Source organism: Halichoerus grypus, chromosome 14 (assembly GCF_964656455.1).
Source record: "Halichoerus grypus chromosome 14, mHalGry1.hap1.1, whole genome shotgun sequence".
Taxonomy (NCBI): domain Eukaryota; kingdom Metazoa; phylum Chordata; class Mammalia; order Carnivora; family Phocidae; genus Halichoerus; species Halichoerus grypus.
Window position 1 is genome coordinate 84,229,185 of NC_135725.1, and position 25,858 is coordinate 84,255,042.

The 25,858-nt window shown below is 44.7% G+C and overlaps 2 protein-coding genes across 5 annotated transcripts; one reads left to right on the top strand and one right to left on the bottom strand.

Moving 5' to 3' along the window:
• Positions 1-1,141: 1,141 nt before the first annotated feature.
• RABEPK (Rab9 effector protein with kelch motifs) lies at positions 1,142-23,405 on the top strand. Of its 4 annotated transcripts, XM_036112919.2 has the most exons (9): positions 1,226-1,249; positions 3,194-3,252; positions 4,357-4,429; positions 5,923-6,080; positions 9,337-9,489; positions 13,123-13,284; positions 15,841-15,990; positions 18,291-18,440; positions 18,934-19,255. In XM_036112919.2, the coding sequence occupies exons 4-9, from the start codon at positions 6,071-6,073 to the stop codon at positions 19,224-19,226; spliced, it is 918 nt and encodes a 305-aa protein (XP_035968812.2). In that variant the 5' UTR covers positions 1,226-1,249; positions 3,194-3,252; positions 4,357-4,429; positions 5,923-6,070; the 3' UTR covers positions 19,227-19,255. The 4 variants fall into 4 exon arrangements, with proteins under 4 accessions (XP_077917887.1, XP_035968810.2, XP_077917886.1 ...); XM_078061761.1 differs by lacking the exons at positions 4,357-4,429; positions 18,934-19,255 and adding an exon at positions 23,100-23,405 and having other exon boundaries at positions 1,142-1,249; XM_036112917.2 differs by lacking the exon at positions 4,357-4,429 and having other exon boundaries at positions 1,142-1,249.
• On the bottom strand, positions 21,340-25,797 carry HSPA5 (heat shock protein family A (Hsp70) member 5). The gene is made up of 9 exons (XM_036112916.2): positions 25,655-25,797; positions 25,354-25,573; positions 25,021-25,252; positions 24,466-24,603; positions 24,011-24,123; positions 23,539-23,929; positions 23,169-23,406; positions 22,678-22,845; positions 21,340-22,243 (listed from the first exon to the last, which is right to left on the bottom strand). Exons 2-9 carry the CDS (start codon positions 25,473-25,475, stop codon positions 21,681-21,683), a joined length of 1,965 nt encoding a protein of 654 aa, XP_035968809.1. The 5' UTR covers positions 25,476-25,573; positions 25,655-25,797; the 3' UTR covers positions 21,340-21,680.
• Positions 25,798-25,858: the final 61 nt, after the last annotated feature.

The window sequence follows — 25,858 nt, forward strand, 5'->3', positions numbered from 1 at the left end:
AAATTGCTGTTATAATTTCAAGAACTGGTATTCAAGGTATTACTATCCCCATTCTAGAGATGAGGAAACTGGGGCTCAGAGAAGTTAATGGACTTGCCAAATGTCAGGGTTACATGGTTAGTGCTGGAGCCTGGATTTGAACCCAAGCATGTCTGTCTGGTTCCCACTAGGGTACCATGGCTCTATTACTTGAGGAGCTCCTCTGGTCTCTTTCCTTTGCTTTTTATTCTATTTCCTAAGACACAGCAACTGGCCTCAGTCTTCCCAAGTAATTGTGGGGTTCCTGGAACATAGACATGGGTGAGCCACCTCTCCATTTTCGGGAAAGCTTCAGGGAACCTATGGTTATGGAGACCAGAGATAAGGCAAATGAGCAGTCTAACTCAGGACTGGTGTCTAAACTTCATTTATAGCTAGGAATAGCATTACGCTCTACAGAAGACCAACTCTGTGCCAGCCACTGAGCACTTTATATTCATTAGCTCATGTCTTCCCCACCATAACCTTGTGACAGAAATGTTATCAGCTCCATATTCCAGATGGGTGACCCTGAAGCCCAGAGAAAGGTAACTTCCCCAAGAATACTCTCATTGATGAACTTTTTATTCCTTGCACTTTTTGCAAATGTACCTAGTTATTTGTTTTTTCTGTTTAATCTCTCTCTCTCTAAGTTAGACTGTAAACTCCAGGAGGCCAGGGGCCACATTTGGTTCGGCATAGTGCCTGCCATAGTCACAAACGCTAATTATGGAATGAGTCAGCTGTTTAAGGCGCCAAAGGTTGAAGTGGCCTAAGGACCGCGCAGGGAGATTTCACACCTAGGAAAGCATCTTTAACTCTCCCTTTCAAAAAACCATTTCGAACAGCCGCTGGAACTGAAAATACCCTAGTCCTGCTGCCGAAGGAATTTGGGTCGTCCAAGTGGACGCCCAACCCCCGGCATTTCGCTTGTAAATCGTTTCCAAGTAGCCCTGGCTTATTCACTCCGCTGGGGAGGACCGGCTCCAGGGACCGCCGGCCTGTTTGGTTCCCGAGACACGCACAGCCTGGCCAACTCTCCGGGCTGGCGACGGGGGGAGCTCTCCCGGTCCCGTTCCAAGGGCGCGCCCTGGAGGCCGGGTCCTGGGAGTCGAGAGCCGGAGAGCGGTTGGCCGCCGCCCTCTTCCGGGTCTGGGGGAGGGGCGAAGGCCCAAGCCCCGCCCACGTTAGGGGCGGAGCCACAGCCCGGGACCGTCCTAAGCTGCCGCAGGTAATGCGGTCCGGGTCTGGGGTTCTCCGGACGGTGGGTCTCACGCTATCCTGGGCGGGGGCGGTCTCATCCTTTAGGGTAGTGGCCCCTGACCGGGTGGAGAGCCCTGGGGAGGGCGTGATCGGACTCCGGCCCGGCCACATTGACGGAAAGGAGCCAGTCTGTGCTCTCACGACCCTGACTCCTATCCTCTATCGCTGCCACGCGGGGATGGGACTGGGGGATGGGACTGGCAGGGGTGGCTGTAGGAAGTCCCCGCCCATGCGAAGTTTACCCCACTGGGTTTTGGGGACCGCGGCCAGGGGCTTAGGCCAAAGGTTGGATTTATCCATTTATCGCCCAGAAATCTCATCCATTTTCTTTCTTCATTCACTCATCCCTCAGTTCTACTCTAAGCTGAGCCCATTGGTAGGTTCTCTGAATGAATCTGAGAGGCCCACCTCTGTTGGAATTTAGTCTAGAATCTAATCTAGAGACCTTTAAATAGATAATTACATTCAGGGTGATCCCTGCAATGATGGTGGCTTGACAGATAACCTTCAGAGGGAGAAGGAAGTAACTTGAGGATGTAAATGGAAAGCAACAAATCAGGGAAGGTTATACTGAGAAGCGGGGGGGGGGGGGGGGGGGGGGACATTGAACTGGGCTTTGGAGGTTCACTGGGAGTTTCCTAGTTGACAAGAAGGGAAGGGACATTTCAGGTAGGGGAAGTAGCACAAGATGCAAGATATGAAGGGCCTGCCATGTTAGAAACAACAAATATAGCAAGAATAGCTCACTATAGCAAGAAACTGTGGAGCTGAGTTCCTGAGAAGAAGGTTGAGTCCAGAAGGCTTTCAATGCCATGCTGAGGCCAGGATTTATCCCAGAGTTCAGTATTTCCCAGCCTTTTAAAATATTTTGTTTGGAGTGCCTGGGTGGCACAGTCCATTAAGCCTTCAACTCTTGGTTTCCAGCTGGGGTGGTGATCTCTGGAGTGGTAGGATCCAGCCCACTCATCAGACTCCAGGCTGAGTCAGCTTGGGACTCCTTCTCCCTCTCCCTCTGCCCCCCCCAACAAATAAATCTTTAAAAAATAAATAAAATATTTTATCTTTTGGGGTGCCTGGCTGGCTCAGCTGGAAGAACATGTAACTCTTGATCTCCGGATCATGAGTTTGAGCCCCATGTTTGGTGTAGAGTTTACTAAAAGAAATAAACCTGGAGCGCCTGGGTGGCTCAGTCGTTAGGCGTCTGCCTTCGGCTCAGGTCATGATCCCAGGGTCCTGGGATTGAGCCCCATGTCCTGCTCCCTGCTCAGCAGGGAGTCTGCTTCTCCCTCTCCCTCTGCCCCTGCTTGTGTTCCCTCTCGCTGTCTGTCAAATACATAAATAAAATCTTTTTAAAAAATAATAAACCTTAAAAAAATAAATAAAACATAAAACATTTTATCTTTTGATGAGTGTGAACATTTTATGACCCCTGGAAAAAAAAAATTAAGATTTTATTTATTTATTTGATAGAGTGAGAGAGAGAGAGAGCACACAAGCAGGGGGAGCGGCAGGCAGAGGGAGAGGGAGAAGCAGACACCCTGCTGAGCAGAGAGCCCAATGTGGGGCTCGATCCCAGGACCCCGGGATCATGACATGAGCTGAAGGCAGACGCTTAACTGACTGAGCCACCCAGGCACCAACCCCCCCCAAAATTTTTTTAATTGAAAATCACAGACACACAGAAAACTTTAGCCAAAAACTTCTATAATTGTGTTAGTAAAGTTGTGTTATATTTGCCTCCCAAATATAAGTTTATATCAAAGGGTTGGTAATGCTTATTCAAATTAATCGGGCCCTAGAAAGTGGCACATCAAAAGGAAAGTTTTTAAGGAAGGAAGTGACCTGATTTGTTCTGTTTTAGGTGGAAGATAATCATTAATGTCTAAAAGGTACCTTTCTTTCTTATGCATAGGACACCATGAAGCTGCTACCAGTGTTGGAGCCTGGAGGCAAGCCCAGGAAAGCAACATGGTCTGTAAGGAAGGAGTCAGACAGAGAAAAGCATGAGTTTTGTTTCATTTTACATAGTTTACTAACATATTTGATCATCTATGAAAAAGGGTAGGAATGAAACTGTCTGTAGTTGCTGGTAATTAGACTCAGACTGTCTGAAAGGGTCTTCAGAGGAAAGATAGTGGGGCAATAATTATCACAGAGAGATGTTGATTTTATTAAAATCCATTTGCTAGGAAGAGTAAGGCACTGACCATCTGGCATCCTCAGCTCCAACACTGTGTCTTCCCTCAAGCTGTGACTCACTTGTAAGATTTTCAGGGAAGTGGATTTGGATTAAACTGGCCTTACTGTTTCTCGGCCGCTGGCTCAACCAACCCTTTATTCAGCTAACACTGGCCTGGCGGGCAGCTGCTATGTAGGTGCTGAAGGTACAAAGGTGAATAGTCTCGGCATCACTTGGGCTGCACTGAGCAGGTGATGGTGAGGACTTGTGGTCAGTACTGAAACAGGGCTCACGGAAGGCTTCAGGGAGAAGGCAGTGCTTCTGTAGGACCTTGGAGGAGAGTCTTTCAGTTTGGCTTCCCGGTGTCCCCTCTTATTCTCCAGCCAACATAAATCTGATCCTGGCATTCCCTGGTTTAAAACCCTTTTGTGCCTCTCTGATGTTGTTTTTTTTTTAAGATTTTATTTATTAAATTGAGAGAGAGAGAGAGAGTGTGAGCACATGAGGAGGGGGGGAAGGGGCAGAGGGAGAGGGAGAAGCAGGCTCCCCGCGGAGCAGGGAGCCCAACGCAGGGCTCAACCCCAGGACCCTGAGATCATCACCCAAGCCCAAGGCAGATGCTTAACCACCTGAGTCACCCAGGCACCCCTTGTGCTTCTTCGATCTTAAGATAAAAAGCAGAGTCCTTAAAATGGCCCATTGGACCTTGCATGATCTGTCCCTGCCTGTCTTTCCAACCTCAAATACCCTAACTCATCCTTTGTTCTCTTTCTCTTCTTTAACATGCCTTGCACTGCAAACGCCGGTACTGTATGTGCTGGTCTCTACCTGGGGTCACTCTTTCCCTCCATCTTTCATCCCTCTCTTTGCCCTGCTAACTTCTACTCATACTTCAGAGCTCAGTTCAAATGATGTCTCTTCAGGAAGCCTTCTCTGACCACCTCCTTCTCCCACCTCTCCTTATATAGGGTAAGGTCCCCTTATGATATGTTGTCATGCAATATTTCCCTTGTACTCCTTTATAGCACAATTAAAATAAAATGGATATTTGTGAAATTATCCATTTAATGTTTCTCTTCCCAACTAATCTGTAAGGGCTCTGAAGGCAGGAACTTTCTGTCTTATTCACCATGTATCTGGGTGGCTGTGTGCTCTTGGATAAGTTATTTAACCTTTCTAAGTCTTGGGCCCTCAGTTGTAAAAAGCAGGTGATGATAATAGTACTGTCCTCAAAGGGATTTTGTGCAGATTAAGGGAAACCAGGATTGTAACAAAATTAGCAGCAGGCATGGTATATTGTTAGTAATCATTCAGGTGATACTAGGATGTGTGAGTCTGGTTATCAGAAGAGAGATCTGGAAAAGAAATAGAGACTTGGAAATCACTGATGAATATATAGGTGGGTGGTAACTGAAACAAACCATCAATGCAGATGAACTTGATAGGGTAAGCGAACGTAGAGGAGGGAAGAGAATCCAGGGGTACTGAGGCTCAGGAAACAGCTAGTGGGAGTGGGGTCAGAGCCAGGAAACAGAAAAGAGCAGCCAGAAAGATGGGTGGAGAACCAAAAGTAAGGGATGTGGGGAACCAGATAAGGAGAAAGGTATGAGAAGGAAGGAAGAGTCAGGACTTACCAAATGCCAGAGAGGTCTAACGAGACAGGGTCTGAAACAGCTACAGAATTTTCTTTTCCAACCAGGAAGTTTGAAGTATGTTTTTAGAGTCAGTGTTCAGAATAACTTTAGAGAATGGGATGGATGGATCCTATATTTGGTTTTTTCAGAGTCCCAGCTCTGGCTTCCATCAACTCAAGCGTTATGAATAATCTGGGAAAGCTCTTAAAATCAATACATCCTGGAGAATATTACTTCACAGTGCCTCGCGGGCTAGTGGCTAAAGAGCGTTAGGACAGTAGATTCCTATGTGAGTGCACCTGAAGCTCTAGCCACCATTTACTGAGCTCTTCCCGCGCTGTTACAAGACCTTTTCTTACCCTTCACGGGTAAGAACTACTGCCATCCTCATTTTACAAACGAGGAAACTAAGGAAGGTTTAGAAAGGTTAAATGACTTCTGAAGGGTCACACATCTCGAAAGCATCTGACCTGGGGCTTGCGCCTGGTCTGCCTGAATTCACAAACCATACTCATGACTCCCATCTCGTGCCAGGACACACCACTGAACTTTTCTGGCTGTCAGTTTCCCTCCCCACCCAATGGAGACAGTTACTAGTCCAGTGCATCCCATTAGGTTAATGTGAGACAAAAGTAGTGACAAAACTGAAAAGTCAAAGGTTATGTGCAAATGGAAGGTAGTGTTATTAATCGGGAAAACACCGCTTTGCTGGATACAACTTAGTGTGTATGTGTGTGTATGAGAGCCCTCATTCTGGGGAGTATTTCATGAGGAGTGGAAAGAACACACCGCTGCCCGGGTCTCCTGAATGCATCCTCCCTCTGGCAGGTACACCTTGACCCCCACTGGAGACAGCCCCTGTGCTCGGGTTGGCCACAGCTGTTCATATTTACCCCCAGTCGGTGACGCCAAGAGAGGGAAGGTCTTCATTGTTGGCGGAGCAGATCCAAACAGGAGCTTCTCAGATGTGCACACCATGGATCTGGGTAAGACCAGCAGCTGCGGGGCAGGTGCCCTGTAGCCAGAGAGCAGAGCTGGTGCTACTGGACATGACGAGAGCATTCGTAAGAACACCGTTCAGGCCAGAGAGCAGGGTTCTCCTCTAAGAAAATGAACATCACTGAGAAGTCCCTAAGGTCTCAGCAGACCTCTAGAATACATCCACCCAACCAATACCTTCTTTTTGGGGGCCACAGAGTCTGTTTAGAGCCCTGGACATCCAACCATTCCTTCATCAAATATTCCTCTGGGAGACAGAGGAAGAGACCTCCTCTTCTATCCACATATCCAATTAATCACCAAGTCCTAAGTCTCTCCATCTTCATCCTTGTCTGTCCATATTGCCTACTGCTACAGTCCAAGCATTATTGCTTCTCTATTAGACATTCCAACAGCCTCTTCTCTGGTCTTACTGCTTCCAAGTTTACCCCTGGATGATGCATTTTCTATACCTAGCCGGAGAGTATTGTCTAAAATACAAATCTGACCATGTCACTCCCATGTTTCAAGCCTTTCCCAACTCATTTCTCGGCTCTCCCAAACTCATATTTGCTACACTGAGTATCCTTCAGTTCCTTGGACATGTCTGAATTTCTGGTCTCCAACCCTTTGTACATATTGCTCCGTCTGCTTGGAAAGCTCTTCCCTTTCCTTATCACCTGGCTACTATTCATCTTTCCAATCTCAGATTAATGATCACTTCCATTAGGAAGCTTCGCCTGATACTTCTGGACTAGTTTAGGCACTATCACCGGAAAGGAGAAACCATTCTGTGTTCCTTCTCTACTCGTATCTCTCGACACTAGTCTCAGTACTTCATTTCTGGCCCCCAAATGTCTGGGGATCTTTCCCCACACCAAGCAATTCTGCAGCACCTGCTGAGTGTCCTCCAACTCAATTCAGTTCTGACAAGATCCCCCAGGACTTAGCATCAGATCCCACAGGTGAAGGGCTCAGTCCTCCCACCCCTTCCCTACTCCAGACACTACTCGAAAGTTCAGTTCGTTACCTGTGCTTCTGACCTACCAAGTATAAATCAGAGATTCCCATGATCCCCTCCTCGGTTTCCATTAATTTGCTGGAGTGGCTCACAGAACTTGGGAAAATAGTTTACTTACTAGATCACCGGTTTATTATAAAAGGATATAACTCAGGAACAGCCAGGTGGAAGAGATGCATAGGGCAAGGTATGGGGGAAGGGCACAGAGCTTCCATATCCTCTACAGGTGCACCATCCTACCAGCACCTCCATGTGTTTACCAACCTGGATGCTTTCCAAACTCCTTCTTCTGGTTTTTTTTGGAGGCTTCTTTACATAGGAATGATTGATTAAATTACTGGCCATTGGTGATTGATTCAACCTCTAGCCCCTCTACCCTTCCCAGAGGTGGGGGTGGGAGGCTGGGGCTGAAAGTCCCAACCTTCTGATCATATGGTTGGTTCCCCTGGCAACCAGCCTCCATCCTTAGGGCTTTCCAGAAGTCCCCCCATAAACATAAACCCAGGTATGGTTGACAGGAGCTTGTTACATAAGACACCTTTTTCAATCTTATAATATGGGAAATTCCAAGGGTTTTAAGAGCTCTGTGCCTGGAACTGACAAAGATAACATATATATTTCTTAATATAAATCACAATGTCATAACTCGCCCTCTATATTTCCATAGTATTCTTCACTTTCCCATTCCCCCTTCACAACCCTTACCACATGTGATTGTCTGTCTTCCCCACAAGAGTATAAGCTCCTTGGAAACAAGGAACATAGTTATATTATTCACCATTCATTGTATCCCCAGCCACTACCATAGTGCCTGGCACAGAGTATGTGCTTTTTAAAAAATTAATTTTTTTTTTTAAGAGAGAGAGAGAGTGAGTGAGGGCACAAACAGAAGGGGGGGGCGGAGAGAGAGGGCAAGAGAGATTCTTTAAGCAGGCTCCGTGCTCTGAGCGCAGAGCCCCACTTGGGGCCTAATTTCCTGTCCTTGAGATCATGACCTGAGCCAAAATCAAGAGTCAGATGCTTAACCCACTGAGCCACCTAGGTGCCCCCAGAGTAGGTGCTTTTTAAGTATTTGGGTGGATAGATTGATGGATGAATGAATGAATGAAGAAGGAATGAACGGTGACCACTCTGTGCTATACACAATGGGCTGAAGAAAACCAGTGGCCCACATATATGTTTTGTTAGGTCCATGTCACGTTGCTGTTATCGTTTTAATCTAAGTTGTTCACCAACTGAATGTGCAAGGGTCTACATATAAAAATGGAAATGGTTTGGCTTCTCCTGATAATTTTGGGAGATCTGACATCAGTAGGCCTCCATGTCTACATGGCAACAGTAGAGATGCCGCTTCTCATTGGGGTTCTCATCCCCCAATTTGCCACGTTCCCTCCTACATAGGCATTTGAATTTCTACACCCGGCAGTAGGAAATCAAAGGCAAGTGAAATCTCTTCCAGCCCTCAAGAAACTCACTGTCTAGTTCATGTACATCTTTGGTGGGACCTAGTACTAGCTTTGTGACCCTGGCTAACCTGTCTAAACCATCTGGGCTTCAGTGTCCTGTAAAATGGGGATAATAGCTTACTCCCCTTGGCGTTTGTGAACCTGTTTGAGCCAGAAATTGTTTAGTTGCAGGTAATAGAAACTCTCTTAAACTGGCAAAAAAAAAAAAAAAAAGGGAAGAATCCAAACATAGGAAACACAGCCTAGCCTCAGGAAAGAGCAGAAATAGGAATTGGAAAGCCATCAGAAACCATCTACCTTCTCCCTCACTCTCTCTAGGGAGATCTGCTTCTTTATGTAGATGTTTCTTTTCTCTTCTCCATACTTTGGCTTTAGCTGCTTCTCCACATATGATAGAAGAAATCCAGAAATCTGTTTGAATTCCAACTTCTCTGGAAAGAGGATCTGATGGACCCATTTTGGGTCAAGTGACTACCTTTGACCCAATCAAAGCCAAGGTGTTGTAGTACAAATAGGTCTTCTGCGATCTCTACCCCCGGGGTTGGGAGAACGGGGACAGTTTCCCTAGAGGAGGGTTTCTGGACTAGGCAGACAGCCCCTGAAGTTCTATTATAGAACTTTTTAGAATTTGATCATATTCCCTGTTAGTGACCTGATGGTTGTTCACTTATGCCTTTGACCCCTTTCTCCTCACTACCGTCCCCCAAGGCTGTCAACTGATAGAAGCAATTGGCAGCTCCAATGCAGGGTGATTGAAATGAGTGAAATGTCTTCTAGGAACACACCGGTGGGATTTGGCTGCCGCGGAGGGCCTTTTGCCCCGTTACGAGCATGCCAGCTTCATTCCCTCTTGTGCACCTCATACCATCTGGGTGTTTGGAGGTGCTGACCAGTCAGGAAATCGAAATTGCCTACAAGTTCTGAATCCTGGTAAGTAGCCAAAAGTTATTTTTATTTACCTAAATAAAGAAATAAATCCGATTCCATTTCCTGGATCAAAACTCATTTGGATTGTCCTGAATAATTCATTTAACTTTGCTGACCTCATAGAAAATAAGAATTTTTATTTTTTATTTTTTTTTAAGGATTTTATTTATTTGAGAGAGAAAGCGAGAGAGCACAAGCGGGGGAGAGGGCTAGAGAGAGAGAGGGAGAAGCAGACCCCCCCCAATGAGCAGGGAGCCCGATGTGGGGCTCGATCCCAGGACCCTGAGATCATGACCCGAGCCGAAGGCGGACGCTTAACTGACTAAGCCACCCAGGTGCCTGAAAATAGGAATTTTAACTTCTGGAAGAATATGAAAATAACAGAATTACATCCCCACCCTGCCCCCACCCCCCGCACCTCATAACATGTCCAATTATCAACTTCTTAAAAGCCAAAGCTGGAAGAAACTTCAAAGAACAGCTATGCCAAGTGGGCGACCCAAGTCCAGGGGAAGTGAGTTTCCTAAAGTCACCAGGGAGTTAGTGACTAAACCAGCCTAGAACCTGTTACCTAGATCAGGGGGTCTCAAGTAGGGGTGATTGTGTCCCCTAGGGGACATTTGGCCACGTTTGGACACATTTTTGGTGATCAAGCTAGGGACTTGGGGGGCTGCTACTGGCATCTAGTGGGCAGAGGCCAGAGATGCTGCTATCCATCCTGTAGGACACAGGACAGCCCCCATAATAGCAAATTATCCAGGCTCAAATGCCGGTAGTGCCAAAGTTAAGAAACCCTGACCTAGATCCTCCTTTTATGTTTCTTTTAGCCAAACAGTGCAAAGTTCCTGCCTAGTGTAACTGGCAGTTTTATCACAGATGAAGCAGTTTAGGAACAGCTCTCCTGAGAGGATGTTCCTGAACCACCATGGGAAGTGGACGTGTCTTTTTGCTAAAAATTGTAGTTAAAATTTTTTTTGTTGTTTTCTCTTTATAAACATAATTCATTGTAAAATATTTGAAAAGCGTAAAGTGGACAAAAGACATCCACGATCCTGTGACATTCAGGCTACTGATAACCTCTCTGTATACTTCCTTCCTTTTATTTCTCTGCATTTCTGTAAGTCTGAGTTCATACTATTTCACCCCTACACTATTGTACCTTTTTCCTTTGAATTTCGTAATTACTGTAGAAATGGTTTCCTATTAACTTTGCTTTAACATCGCTTTTAATGGCTGCATGATACTCCATTTTGTGATAATACCATGATTTAGTTTGTTTTCAGATTTTTGCCATTATAAATAACGAAAGTGTGAACATCTTTGTTCAGAAGTCTTTGACAGTTGTTTGCTTAGAATTCATGCCCAGAACTAAAAAACTTTTGATACATGCTACCCAATTGCTCTCCAGAATTTTCCAACTGCTCCTCCCTCCAGCTATGATCAGTAGTGCATTTTCACTCCTGACTGGCACGGAATTTATCTTTTTTTTAATATTTTATTTATTAATTTTAATGGGGCTTGAACTCACAACCGGGGGCTTGAACATGGGGCTCAAACTCACATGGGCTTGAACTCACAACCCTGAGATCAAGACCTGAGCTGAAATCAAGAGTCGGATGCTTAACCAACTGAGCCATCCAGGTGCCCCAAGATTTTGTTTTTAAGTAATCTCTGGGCCCAATGTGGGGCTTGACCTCACAACCCTGAGATCCAAGAGTCGCATGGTCTACCTGACTGAGTCAGCCAGACACCCCTTAATTTATCATTTTTAAACACTGCTGATTTGATAGGCCAACAAATTTGTATCTATTTATTTAAATACACATTTTGTTAACGATTAGCACCCTTGACATTTTTCGCATGTCAGCTCTTGCCCAGTGCTCTCTCAATCAGATGCTTGTTTGCAAACAGTTGGTCTTTCATCACATTGGGATAGTCATAGTTCTTACCTTGTTAAGTTTGGCAAGGATTTAAATTTACTCAATGCCTGGCACACAGTTAATGCTCGATAATTGTGGTTGTGGTTGATATAGCTATGGTTTGGCAGATGGAAATCAGTTCTGGATCCCTGGCCTGTTGATTTTCAATGATGGCATCCATTTGAATAAAATACAGAGAATTTGGGAAGCCTCTGTCAGAGGAGTTGATTTTCTACCAGATCCCTTTCCTCTCCTAGAAAGTATAATTTGACACCATGCCCGAGAAATATGAAAAATGTGAATCGTTAGCTATTTTGTTACTAAGGCCAGTCTGTCAAATGGCTTAGGACTCCTTTGTGATTATTTGTGCTAGTGTTTTGACTTGGGAGCGACACAATCTCAGGATCTTCTGATCCCCGAGGTTGTGCACCTTCTAACTCCCCTTAAGATCCAAAAGCTCCCCAAGATCCATAGCTCTAGAGAGAATTACATTTTGCTTTGGATATAGGCTGAGACTTGTTTCGTCTCGAGGTTCATGTTTGAGTCCCATACATATTACAGATGCTTCCTGTGACACTCTGTATATGCTGAATGAAGACCTTTACAAAAGGCTCAGAATTTCCCAGGCAAGAAATCCTGGTGTGCTGTGGTGGTGCGAGTGTGGGGGTCTTGACAGATCTGAGTTCAAACCTCTGCTCTGCTACTCACAAGCGCTGTGACCTGGGGGGAAGGATTTAAATTTTCTGAGCTTCAGTTCCCTCATCTGCAAAATGAGGATGCTTTCCAGCCACCTCCTAGAGTTAAGTGGGGATGACAGACAGAATGCTAAGGACAGTGATTCTGCACAAGGAAGGTGCTTGATTAATGCATCTGTTTCTATAAAACTCATGCTGTATTCTAAAAAGAGAGAAGCTTCTTTGCACCTCCCCCAGGTGGCTAAATTTTATTCTCAAGTCAGAAGAGTGGAAAATATGTAGATCTTGGTGTTATCCAAATGGAATCTGAATCCCAACTCAGCCATTTATTAGCCATGTCACTTTATTTTATTTAAGATTTTATTTTTTAAGTAAATCTCTACATCCAGTGTGGGGCTCAAATTCACAACCCCAAGATCAAGAGTTGCACACTCCACTGACTGAGGCAGCCAGGCGCCCCTAGCCATGTCACTTTAAACAAATGACTTCATCTGTCTCTGCTTCAGTTCCCTTATCTATAAAATGGAGAAACTAATATCTACTTAGCACATACTATTTAGAAGGAGCTATTATTATTACTGCTGACACTGTGATTGCTTTGTCTATTTTCTTTTAATGGCCACGTGTTCTGGGAAATTGGGCACATTTAGTTCTAGCCTCTAGTGGGGAGAATTTTGGCAGGTGTTGGGCTCCTCTGAATGGGCCCAGGGCAGGGAAGTGAACAAAGGAGAAGAGCGTTCAGAGAGGATGTTTGAAGGAAGATCTCCAAAACCAAATCGACCTCATTCTTAATTGTGTGTGTGACTTTTCAATCTTGGGGATTTGACTCAATCTGGGAAAATTCTCAGTATCCCCTGCTACCCTGCCTTGACTTCGCTGGCACAAGAACCCTACTTACCTGGACCTCTGCTGTCCCCGTTGGGGTTGGGGGTGTGGAAGGTAACCCTGCCTAGCCTCAGAGTCAAGATCAGAGGTCCATCAGCCTGGATATTTTAGGTGCCTGCCTTCTCTCTCTGGACCAGAAACGAGGACTTGGACCATGCCAGAGGTGACCAGCCCTCCACCATCTCCAAGAACATTCCACACATCCTCTGCAGCCATTGGAAACCAGCTGTATGTCTTTGGGGGCGGAGAGAGAGGTGCCCAGCCTGTGCAGGATGTGAAGCTGCATGTGTTTGACGCAAGTATGGACTGGCGGGTCCCTTGGGGCTGCCACTTAACCAGGTCAGAGCCACCCCAGCCTGCAGCTTACCTGATGTAGGAGGCAGGGGATAGAAAATGACACTTTGTCTGAGTGTCTCACTTCTAGATGTCTTCGACGTGTCCGTTAGCTAATATGTTCCTCCCACAGCAACATGTGCATTTAAAAAGGTATAAATGATCAATTTAAAATATTTAAACAGCGTAATTTATAAAGCAAAAAAAGTGAAAGTTTCCCCTTTAGCCTTTCCTTCCCACTCCCCAAACAGAGGGAAAAACTCTTAGCAGTTCCTGATGTCTCCTTCCAGACTTGCCTATGCATTTCTAAATCATACATATATGTGTAAATGGACATTTATGAATTTTCTGTGAATTTTGAAATGATATAGAAACCTTAAAACACATACATGGGATCAGATTATAAATACCGTTCTACAGCTTACTTAGGCGGGGGTGAGGCTAAATCTCAGGAGCTGAAAGCATGTATTTCGAGGCCACCTAGCCTGGATGCAGGACCAGATCTGACACATACTTTCTGGATTACTTTTGATTAGTTAATCTCTCTAGGTCTTAGTTTGCTGATCTGTAAAATAGAGATAGTAATAGTGCCTACTAAAAAGAGCTGGGAAGATTAAATGAGATAATGTGATATAGTGCATAGCACAGTGCCTAGCATATAGGGAGCACCTCAGGAATATGAACTGTTAATGGTCCCTCCATTTAATAACACATCATGGATGTCTTCCAAGTCAGTACCAATTTCCTTGCAGAGCATATCCTGTGGGTATTCCTTATTCATTCATTCATTCATTTTCCTACTGATTGGCTTTTTGCTGACAGTGTTGCAGTGAACATATACATTAATTTTTTATGTATTACAAACATTTATATGGAGGAGATGGAGTGGAATTACTGGGTGAAAATGATGCAAACATTTAGAATTATGAGACCTCTTGCCAGGATTTTGTGTAAGGAGCATTTATTTGCACTTCTTCCTCTTACTAGTGGGCATTTATGAATAACAATTTACAAATAACATGTGACAAAAATAGTTTTCATGTGTGTTTTTCACAAGAGATGCAGCCCTTTTTTTGAGAAGATGTAATAAGCAAAATTTCAAACTTACAAAGTAAAATGGGAAGAATGAAGACACATCACAGTATGACTTTTCTCTTTCCTGAAAGAATGGGCTTTGCAAATCTTTTAAGGCAGTTTTTAAAATGTTAAATAATGTTGGTTTTGAATACATGAAACTCTAAGGAATGAGGAAGAAAATGTATGTATATATATATATATACTCTATGTACATATATATATAATACTATCACTCCCAAAGTATTAAGATCTCAGTGTGTTTCCATCCAATCTTTTTTTTTTTTTTTTTTAATAGCAGAGATGGGGCACCTGGCTGGCTCAGTTGGTAGAGCATGGCACTCATTGGGGGTAGAGTTTACTTAATAAAATAAATAAAATCTTTAAAAATAGCAGAGATAATTCTACATGTAATATTGTATCCTATATTTTTCACTTAAGCACTTCCCCTGTGATCGTGAAGTCTTCAATATTTTTATTTATTTGTTTGTATTAAGTAGGCTCCACGCCCAATGTAGGGCTTGAACTGACCCTGAGATTAAGAGTCCCATGCACTGTTGACTGAGCCAGCCAGGTGCCTCAATTATCAACATTTTTAGTAAATACATAGTATTCTATCTTGACTGTAGCAATAACAACCAGTCACCTGTTGGTGCACTGAAGCTATTTTCAGTTCTTCTCTATTACAAACAATGCTGTGATGAATGTGTTTGTGCATAAACCTTTTTCAGATTATTTCAAACTGTATTCCTTCGAACAGTGGGGCTCCATGCACAACCTTCAGGCACAAACAGTAATTCTAACACAAACTCTCATGCACTGAGTGCTTCCTCTGAGCCTGTGCTTTATGTACATCATCCCATTTAATCCATACTTGAACCCTGAGAGCTAGGTAGTATCTTTATCCCCATTTTACAACTGTAAAAACTAGAGCTTAAGGAATTCACTGGTGCGAGGCCACAAAGTTATTCAGTGAAATGAGCCAGTTTTAACTCCATGCCCTGTGTTCTGACTCTCACCTTATACTGCCACTTTAGCAGGTCCTGCTAACTTCCAAAGTAGTCTTTTTTTTCCCCCACGCTTCCAGCAAATCAATTAAAGATATTGTCTTGAAAAAGGAAGACTCTGAAGGTCTGTCAGGGAAGAAGCAGACTCATTCTTTTGAACTCCGGGGCAGTTCCAGGTCAAAGCAAGGAATAGTCTCCTAATGCCCTGTAGAAGGGGCAGGCATGTTAGGTAGTGAATTCTCCAGCCCCGGAAGTGTTCAGGCCGAGGCTGTGCAGGCTGTAGGAGAAGGGAGGCCTGGATTGGGTTGGCACGTTGGAGTGAATGACCCCAAGGTCACTTTCTGCTTTGAGCATCTGTGCTTGCTGGGAAATGAAGCTTGGGTCTGTTTCTCATGTTCTTCCTAGCTTTTTCATCTGATGTCAATGAATTTACTTTTCTAGACACTCTGACCTGGTCACAGCCAGAGACACTTGGAAAACCTCCATCCCCCCGGCATGGTCATGTGATGGTGGCAGCAGGGACAAAGCTCTTCATCCACGGAGGCTTGGCAGGGGACAAATTCTATGATGATCTCCATTGCATTGATATAAGTAAGTAAGTAGGGTAGAGGGCATGGGGGCTTGTCTGCTTAAAATTAAATAATATTTTATTTAATAAAAGCATATTTGCTTTGATAGAATATAGCTTTGCTCATAAGTGTGGGTACCTTGGCCAACCAGCAGAATCTTGGCTAGATTTCTGTCAAATGTGGCCTGAATAATAATAATAATACGAATGAAAGCAATCCCTTTCTGAGTACTTGCTATGTACACAGCCATTAATTATCTCTTATGCTTCCAACAACCCTACTCTTTCATTAAAATTCATTATGCTTTGTGTTCCCTGACTGGATTCCCTGGCTGGCATCAACGACTAACCCTATGCCCATGAGGGGCATGGACAACTTCGAGTGTGTCTGGAGGTTGGTGACCAGAATTGCCATGGTAAATGGTTGAAAACACCAGGAAGAAGAGTGCCTCAGTGGCTCAGTCGGTTAAGCATCTGCCTTCGGCTCAGGTCATGATCTCCGGGTCCTGGGACTGAGTCCCACATGGGGCTCTCTGCTCAGCGGGGAGTCTGCTTCTCCCTCTGTGCTCTCCCTCTCTCTCTCAAATAAATAAATCTTAAACACACACACACGAGGAAGAGGAAAGTTAGGGAGAACATGAGAATTGTCTCTAAGGGTCTGAAGGGCTGATGTGTCATAGAGATCCTCCACTTATTCTGAGTCATTCTTTCAGACTGTGAGCTTCCTTAGGTCAGGGGCTATGTCTCTTTTGTTTCCCAGTATATTTCCAGCACTTAACACAGTGTCTGGTAGATTGAGGGTGATGAGTGTGTATCTTGAATGGGCAAACAAATGAACATCTTTTGCGTTACTTTAGACTACAAGAATTGGAACAGTGGGCAGAAGGCACGAGAACTGCTATGTAGTGTATTGGGCTACCTTGCCCAACAATGGATTCTCTGGTTTGGTGACATCTGAGGCTAGGTGACACTGGCTGGGATTCTTGTTTTGGCTAGGTTGGGTGATCTCCCTTCCAACTCTGAGATGCTGGGCCCCTGCCTTGAATTGACAGATGGAAAATATCTTCACAGAAGTGTTCCTTGCAGTAGTCAACTGGGATTTTATTTTTAAATTATTTGTTTATTTTTTAAAAGACTTTATTTTTTCAACAGTGAGAGAGTGAGAGCACGAGTGGGGGGATGGGGGAGGGGCAGAGGGAGAGGGAGAAGCAGGCTCCCTGCTGAGCAGGGACCCAGACACAGGGCTTGATCCCAGGATGCTGGGATCATGACCTGAGCCAAAGGCAGATACTAACCGACTGGGCCACCTGGGCGCCCCTCAACTGGGGTTTTAAGGCATATATTTTTTTAAGATTTTATTTATTTGACAGAGAGAGACACAGCAAGAGAGGGAACACAAGCAGGGGGAGTGGGAGAGGGAGAAGCAGGCTTCCCGCGGAGCAGGGAGCCCAATGCAGGGCTCGATTCCAGGACCCTGGGATCATGACCTGAGCCGAAGGCAGACGCTTAACTACTGAGCCACCCAGGCGCTCCTTAATGCGTATTTTAAAAAAGAAAGCCCTACTCCCTCAGCTGAGGAACTACTTTCTGGCTATTTCTCTTCCTTTCCTACCCTGGTAATTCTCTAAACCTAAAATCCAATAATATCATGCCTCATTTCAATGCTTGTTTGAAAAGATGCAAATATCCTTGCAGAAATAGGTTGGGAGCAGGTGCTTGAGGCAACACCTTACGGTGTGGAGAACACAGGTTCTAGCATCAGACCCGAGTATCAGGCTAGCTGTGCCTCTTGCTGGCTGTTTGATCTTGGACAAGTGTCTCCCTCTTTGATTCTGTTTCTTCACCAGTAAAAAGAGAGTAGGCAGAAGTAATAGCAGTTTCAGAGGACTGTCGTGAGCAAGCAAAATCTTTAAAGTGCCTAGCCAGCACTCATAAAGTTGCTTTCTAAGGAACTGCTAGTATTTAAAACGTGCACACACAGACATGGAACTCAACTTCTTCCGGGCTCCAAATTAGTAAATGGTGACAGTCACCAAAGATAATATCCTATTATTCAGTGTGCTCCAAAGACCACTTATATCAGAATCACCTGAGACGCTTGCTAAAACTATAGACTACTGAGGTCCTCCTCCCTCCCTGGACACCCAAACAGAATTTGAAGCTCCCCCAAGTAATTTCTGTGCCCCTTAAACCTTGCTGTATTACCTCCCACAGTGCTTAGCGAATGACCTTCAGTGATTGGTTTGCGCACTGCAGGAGTCTGACAGGTAAGGTGGAGTCCATATTCTAGGTCACATTGTACCCGCTCTCTTTCTCTTGGCAGGTGACATGAAGTGGCAGAAGCTAAGTCCCACTGGGGCATCTCCCACAGGCTGTGCTGCCCACTCAGCTGTGGCTGTGGGGAAACACCTGTATGTCTTTGGAGGGATGACTCCCACAGGGGCCCTGGATACAATGTACCAGTATCACATAGGTGAGCAGGTGTTCACTGTGGGTCTTTAAACAAATGTGACCATTCTTTGAAAAGTATTACAGTGCTTTGGCTTTTCCCTCCACATCTAAATCCAAAGGAATGAAAACCAAACTTCTAGGGAATGAATGACATCATGGAAGCAGTAACACTGCCATTAGTTTTTTGGTTTTTTTTGTTTTTTTTTTTTAAGATTTATTTATTTTAGAGAAAGAGAGACAGCAAGAACGGGAGGGGCAGAGGGAGGGGGAGAATCCCAAGCCGACTCCACACTGAGTGCGGAGCCAGATGCAGGGCTCGATCTCACAACCCTGAAAATAGGACCTCAGCCAAAACCAAGAGTCGGATGCCTAACCCGCTGCACCACCCAGGCGCCCCAGATTTTTTTTTTTCTTTTATTTCCTATTTCTGTTAGGGCTGATACAGCAAATCACTGAGCATTTCTGGAAATGTCTTAACACAGAGTCTTTGTATATTTGTCTTTTCTCTAACATAGAAAAGCAGCATTGGACCTTGCTTAAATTTGATACTTTTCTACCCCCCGGACGGTTGGATCATTCCATGTGTGTCATTCCATGGCCAGTGATGTGTACTTCTGAGAAAGAAGATTCAAATTCTGTCACTCTAAACTGTGATACAGAGAAAGGGGAGTCCACCAAAAAAGGAGTGACCCAAGGTGGTGATTTACATGAGGAAAGTCAGACAGACACATTGCTCTGTTTTGTGTTCGGCGGGATGAATACAGAAGGGGAAATCTATAATGACTGTATTGTGACTGTAGTTGACTAATAAATTCTACATTTTTATTAAATGACAAACTTTCAGGAAAGTTAAATGAAACCTTAGCTGTTTGATACCTCCAAAATATTTTTTTTTTTTTAAGATTTTATTTATTTATTCATGAGAGACAGAGAGAGAGACAGAGGCAGAGGGAGAAGCAGGCTCCCCGCGGAGCAGGGAGCCCGATGCGGGACTCGATGCCAGGACCCTGGGATCATGACCTGAGCCGAAGGCAGACGCTTAACCAACTGAGCCACCCAGGCGTCCCTATACCTCCAAAATATTTTTTGCACTATACATGTAGCCCTCTTGCTCTTACCTACTTTGGTAGGTGAAAAAATGGATAGCCCAAGTGCAAAAACCTCTATTAAAAGGGTTTTACCAGCAATACAGCCTAAGTAAGTGTGATTGCTTCAGAATATTGATCACAGAGGAGCACCTGGCTGGCTTAGTCAGTAGAGCATGTGACACTTGATCTCAGGGTTGTAAATTCAAGCCCCACATTGGGTGTAGAGATTACATAAAATCTTTAAAAAAAAATTGACCCCAAAAATGTTGCGGAATTAGGCTGTATAAATCAGGGAGTGGACATTTACAGGTTGAAGTGTATCTTTCTAGAATTCAGAGCTGCTCTCCAGAAAGAGGTGCAGCCTGTTGGCATTTGGTACTGAGAGCTGTTGGGGACAGGGATGAAGACTGGCCCTTGTCTTTCCCAGCCACCTGTGAACACCACAGCACACAGCACTGCAGGTCATTTTTAAGGTTTGTATTGAACTTGGCCTGAAGACCTTTGGTATTACACTCCAGGCTTGTCCAAATGCTTCTGGGGCACTGCAGAAGGGATCTGGGCCTCAGAGTAAAATAATCATGCCGTCAGGTTCCAGTTCTGCCAGTTAGCAAATTAACCTTTCAGCTGGTTGCCCACCTATAAAATATTTATTATCCTTGAGCAGTATTGGATTTCTTATTAGCACCAGAGAGCCTGCCCTTTATTGATCACACAAAATTATTCGTTTAGATCATCCCTTTCCTCAGGGAGCCAATCCAAGTAATCTTGAACCTCTTTTGATACAAATGACTGCCTTTGATCCACAATTGTAGTAGGGCTCAAAGTAGTTTCAGGGTCACCATCCTAGACCCCCCTCCAGACCACTAATGAGAAATGTCAGAGATGGAGATTCTGACATAGCAGAGGTTTTAAAATACACCTTTGTATCCTAAAATAGTGAACTGAATCCAAGTGTATAAAGTTAACATCAGTGATCCATCACTCATAGCAAGTCTTACTTAGAACTCCAGCCGCTGCGAAGCATTAGTAATAAAAAGCCACCAGAAAGTTTTAAAGATAAGGGGAAATCAGAAATTTCAAGTATGTTCAAGACAATTCCACCCTTCGGCACTGTAAAATGGCCCTTGCCTAGGTAAGAATGTTTACCTTTCCTGCCCCTTTCTCTTTTTTTAAGATTCATTAATTTGACAGAGAAAGAGAAGGAGAGTGGGTGTGCCAGCACAAGCGGGGGGTGGGGGTGGAGGGGCAGAGGGAGAGGGAGAAGCAGAACAGGGAGCCTGATGTGGGGCTTGATCCCAGGACCTCTGGATTATAACCCGAGCCAAAGGCAGAGGCCCAGCTGAGTCACCCAGGTGCCCCTCGTTTTTTTTTTTTTATATTGTGGGGGGGTGTGGGGGAAGGGGCAGAGGGACAGGGAGAGTCTCAAGCAGACTCCATGCTCAGCATGGAGCCAATGGGGGCTCAATCTCATGACCTGAGGTCACAACCTGACCCCAAACCAAGTCAATTGCTTAGCTGACTGCACCACCCAGGTGCCCCCCCCTTTAAGATTTGAGAGAGAAGGAAAAGGGGGGAAGAGGGGCGGAGTGAGAAGCAGAGGGAGATGGACAAGCCGACTCCACAACATGGAGATCATGACCTGGGCAGAAAGCAAGAGTCAGATGCTCAACCAAGTCACCCAAACGTCCCCCGCCCATTTCTTAAACTAGATTAACTGTTAGGCAAGTTCCCTGAAAGTATTAAATAAAAACCCCAACCCCCTCCACACAAGTGAGACTCCAACCTTGAAGCAATGGACTTAATTAGAAGCTTATCACAAAAATTAGACCAGTGTAAATAACAAACATTTATTGGTGTCACTTATGGTAGAAAAAGTTCCTACACCAGATGCGCATGACCCAATTGTTAAATAGAACATTTCCAAGGTGAACACACCCTAACCCAGCTTTTTTACCCACTTTTTAAGATAGCCAATTCTTCCTTTCCCCCCACCCCAAGACATGTGAGCAACTGCTAATGAAAAGCAGTAAACAGCCACTTGGGCTATAGCATCTTCAACTCCACTCCAAGGTGAAGATTCCAATTACATTCGAGACTTAAGTTCTCTCAATTTTCTCCTAACGAAAGTTCCTGAGTCCAGTATTTACAATATTACAGCACTAGCAGAGCAATGTCTACAACTCATCTTTGTCTGCTTGTTCCTCATCACCAGTTGGGGGAGGGCCTGCACTTCCATAGAGTTTGCTGATAATTGGCTGAACAATTTCTTCTAGTTCCTTCTTTTTAGCTTTGAAATCTTCAATGTCAGCATCTTGGTGACTTTCTAGCCATTCAATCTTTTCCTCTACAGCTTTTTCCATGGTCTCCTTATCTTCAGAGGAGAGTTTACCTCCCAGCTTTTCTTTATCTCCAATCTGATTCTTTAGAGAATAGGCATAGCTTTCTAATTCATTTCTGGTATCAATGCGCTCCTTGAGCTTTTTGTCTTCCTCGGCAAACTTCTCAGCATCATTAACCATCCTTTCAATTTCTTCAGGTGTCAGGCGATTTTGGTCATTGGTAATTGTAATCTTATTTTTGTTGCCCGTACCTTTGTCTTCAGCTGTCACTCTGAGAATGCCATTCACATCTATCTCAAAGGTGACTTCAATCTGTGGGACCCCACGGGGAGCAGGAGGAATTCCAGTCAGGTCAAAAGTTCCCAGAAGGTGATTGTCTTTTGTCAGGGGTCGTTCACCTAGAAGTTACACCAAAAAAATAACTTGTTAGTTGTTACTGACAAACATTAGTGCATCTGGATTCTTACACTTCAGTCTGTTGGAGCCTACAGTGGCAAGGGCATGCTTATCAAGCTAGAAGTGGGTCAGTATTGATCTATAAGGAGTAGCAAGTGGGACTGTGTTAAGTTACTACTAACTTTTAATTGAATTTCTTCTCTACAGCATTATGAACTCTTCTAGGAGCCAGAAGTTATTTTTAAAGGCAAAGAGTGCCAGGTAGCTAAATAAGAACTCGATTTTGGGGTTGACTCTACCAAACTCAACACTAGTCATATTAGGGACCCCGTCTGAAAAGAGGAGATATTTCTAGCCCTTCTCATTTCAAAAGAATATATGAAGAAGTCATGCTTCTCAAAAACATAGTATGTCATTCACAAATATAAGGTATTACCTTCATAGACCTTGATTGTAACAGTTGGTTGGTTATCAGAAGCTGTAGAAAAGATCTGAGACTTCTTGGTGGGCACCACAGTGTTCCTTGGAATCAGTTTGGTCATGACACCTCCCACAGTTTCAATACCAAGTGTAAGGGGACATACATCAAGCAGTACCAGATCACCTGCAAAGGTAAGTTAACCAAGGTTAAATTCTAATTCAAGAGTCGCAGGAGCACTACCAAGCAGTCTCCCCCTCAACTGTGTAACTTTATCTTCTCCATCTTGCCATTTAATGTGAGGTTCTATGCAAAATCATTTCAGAAGCAGTGAATTAAATATAATTGCTAATGATCTTGAAACTGAGCCAGGTCTTATCCTCACTTTACCCTTTACTAGCTATGTGACCTTGTTGCTCATGTTCTATTACCTTCTAAAGCAACAGATAATTATACTCTTCCTATCAAGCTACTGAAGTGCCGTGGAAAATGCTGTGACAGTGACATACCTGTATCTTGATCACCGGAGAGTACGCCAGCCTGGACAGCAGCACCATATGCTACAGCCTCATCTGGGTTGATGCCACGGGATGGCTCCTTGCCATTGAAGAACTCTTTAACCAGTTGTTGAATCTTTGGGATTCGAGTAGAGCCACCAACAAGAACAATTTCATCAATATCAGACTTCTTTAAGTCAGAATCCTCCAGCACCTTCTGAACAGGCTTCATGGTAGAACGGAACAGGTCCTAGAATAGGAAACACAATTACTGTGATGATGCCTATTGTACCTAAACATTGTCTACATATCTAAATGCAGTACCTCAAACACAGAGTCTAACTAAATCTCATTAGCAAAGCAAAAAAAACAAGGAACATACCATATTTAGCTCTTCAAATTTGGCCCGGGTCAGAGTCTCAGAGAAGTCTTCTCCTTCATAGAAAGACTCAATTTCAATTCTTGCTTGATGTTGAGAGGACAGGGCCCGTTTGGCTTTTTCTACCTCCCGCCGGAGTTTCTGCACAGCTCTGTTGTCTTTCCTAACATCTTTGCCAGTCTTCTTTTTGTAGAGTTTGATGAAGTGTTCCATGACACGTTGGTCAAAGTCTTCTCCACCCAGATGAGTATCTCCATTAGTAGCCACGACTTCGAAGACACCATTGTCAATGGTGAGAAGAGACACATCAAAAGTTCCACCACCCAGGTCAAACACCAGGATATTCTTCTCCCCTTCCCTCTTATCCAAGCCATAAGCAATAGCAGCTGCTGTACTGTTAAGGAGAAAGGAAAAAAAGGCTTAGTTAAGTTTACATTTCACCTATTTGGCAAATATGCCATAATTTAACACTCACGGCTCATTGATGATCCTCATAACATTCAATCCAGCAATAGTTCCAGCATCTTTGGTTGCCTGGCGTTGGGCATCATTGAAATAGGCTGGTACAGTAACTACTGCATGGGTAACCTAAAAGGATAACAAAAAGTAATTAAGCGTATTTTATCACACGGTTTTAACTCTTACATGAATTGCACTCAAACCATCATTTTAGTTTCCAAGACAATCTGTTTGTTAGATGGGTATAATATACGTAATTTTATATCCATGGATTTTCAAGCATTAAGTGGTAATACATGAAAAGTCCCTAATATTTTGTTTGGCCTACAGTAAAACATGCAAGTGATTACAACTAATATACACGGATGTCATTCAGATTCAAATTATTAAAACAATGACAGCATCTACACAACATAATAAATCAAGAATAGGAAAAATAAAATTACTTAACAATGTTCTAGAAATATTTACCTTCTTTCCCAAATAAGCCTCCGCAGTTTCCTTCATTTTGGTGAGAACCATGGCAGAAATTTCTTCAGGAGCAAATGTCTTTGTTTGCCCACCTCCAATATCAACTTGAATGTATGGTTTAGTCTTCTTCTCAACCACCTATTTTAAAGAATGATTACTGTTTTCAGGCACAGAAGCAGGAACATTTAAAACTTACTAAGTTAGTAACCCACTTCCTCCCCCGTAGTTTGGTTTACTCTGGTCGCTTGGAACTGCGTATTGACTAGAAATGCTTAAGGAGTATGGGTGCTTTACAAAGACAAGCCTCTTCAGTTTTCATCAGGCTCTTAATCCTAAACGATGCAGACAGAATAGTTGTGTGTGAAACGACTTTGCCTGCCAAGCTTACTTTAAGCAAGTTTTGTAACATACCAAGATTACTCAATACAAGTTATTACAGACACACCGTGTTTGCCTCCTTTTTGTTGTCTCAACAATTTTTCAGTAACTTCTTAATCTTAAACACTCCGACCACCACCGCCCACCTCTATCCCGGCGAGGAAAACCCCATCGAACCTTGAAAGGCAAGAACTTGATGTCCTGTTGCACGGACGGGTCGTTCCATGTGCGGCCGATGAGCCGCTTGGCGTCGAAGACCGTGTTCTCAGGGTTGGACGTGAGCTGGTTCTTGGCTGCATCGCCGATCAGACGCTCCCCTTCAGGAGTGAAGGCCACATAAGACGGCGTGATGCGGTTGCCCTGATCGTTGGCGATGATCTCCACGCGGCCGTTCTTGAACACCCCGACGCTGGCGGAAACATCACCAAGAACGTAAGGAATCAGCACCGCGATTCTCACAGCAGCCCAGGAGGCCACGCCCCATTCCCCCCTTCCCCAAACCCCACGTACCAAGAGTAGGTGGTCCCCAGGTCGATACCGACCACCGTGCCCACGTCTTCCTTCTTGTCCTCCTCCTCGGCCCGCGCCGCGCCGAGCAGCAGCAGCACCGCAGCCACCAGGGACAGCTTCATGTTGCCGGCGCCGTAGGCCAGTCGGTCAGCAGGCAGGCAGGACGTCACAGGCAATCCAGCCACAGGCCGCAGCACCCGAGCGCACCGAGCTTACTGATCTGAGGGTACAGGGCCCGGGGTCAGCAGGAGCAGCAGACAAGGCGAAGGGCAGGTCCGGAGAGACAGGCCGCGGCGCTTACCTCTCAGACGCACAAAAATCCCCCAAGTCGATGATTCTGTGATGTCCCGACCAGCGTCGACCGCGCCGTCGCCGAGGGCGCTTATATACCCTCCCCCCAGCCCCGTCGTGGAGGCCACCGATTGGCGCAGGCCCTGCTCGTTGGAGGCCTCTGATTGGTCCAGGCCACCAAGCTGGCCGCCGCCGATTCGAAGGGGCCTCCTCC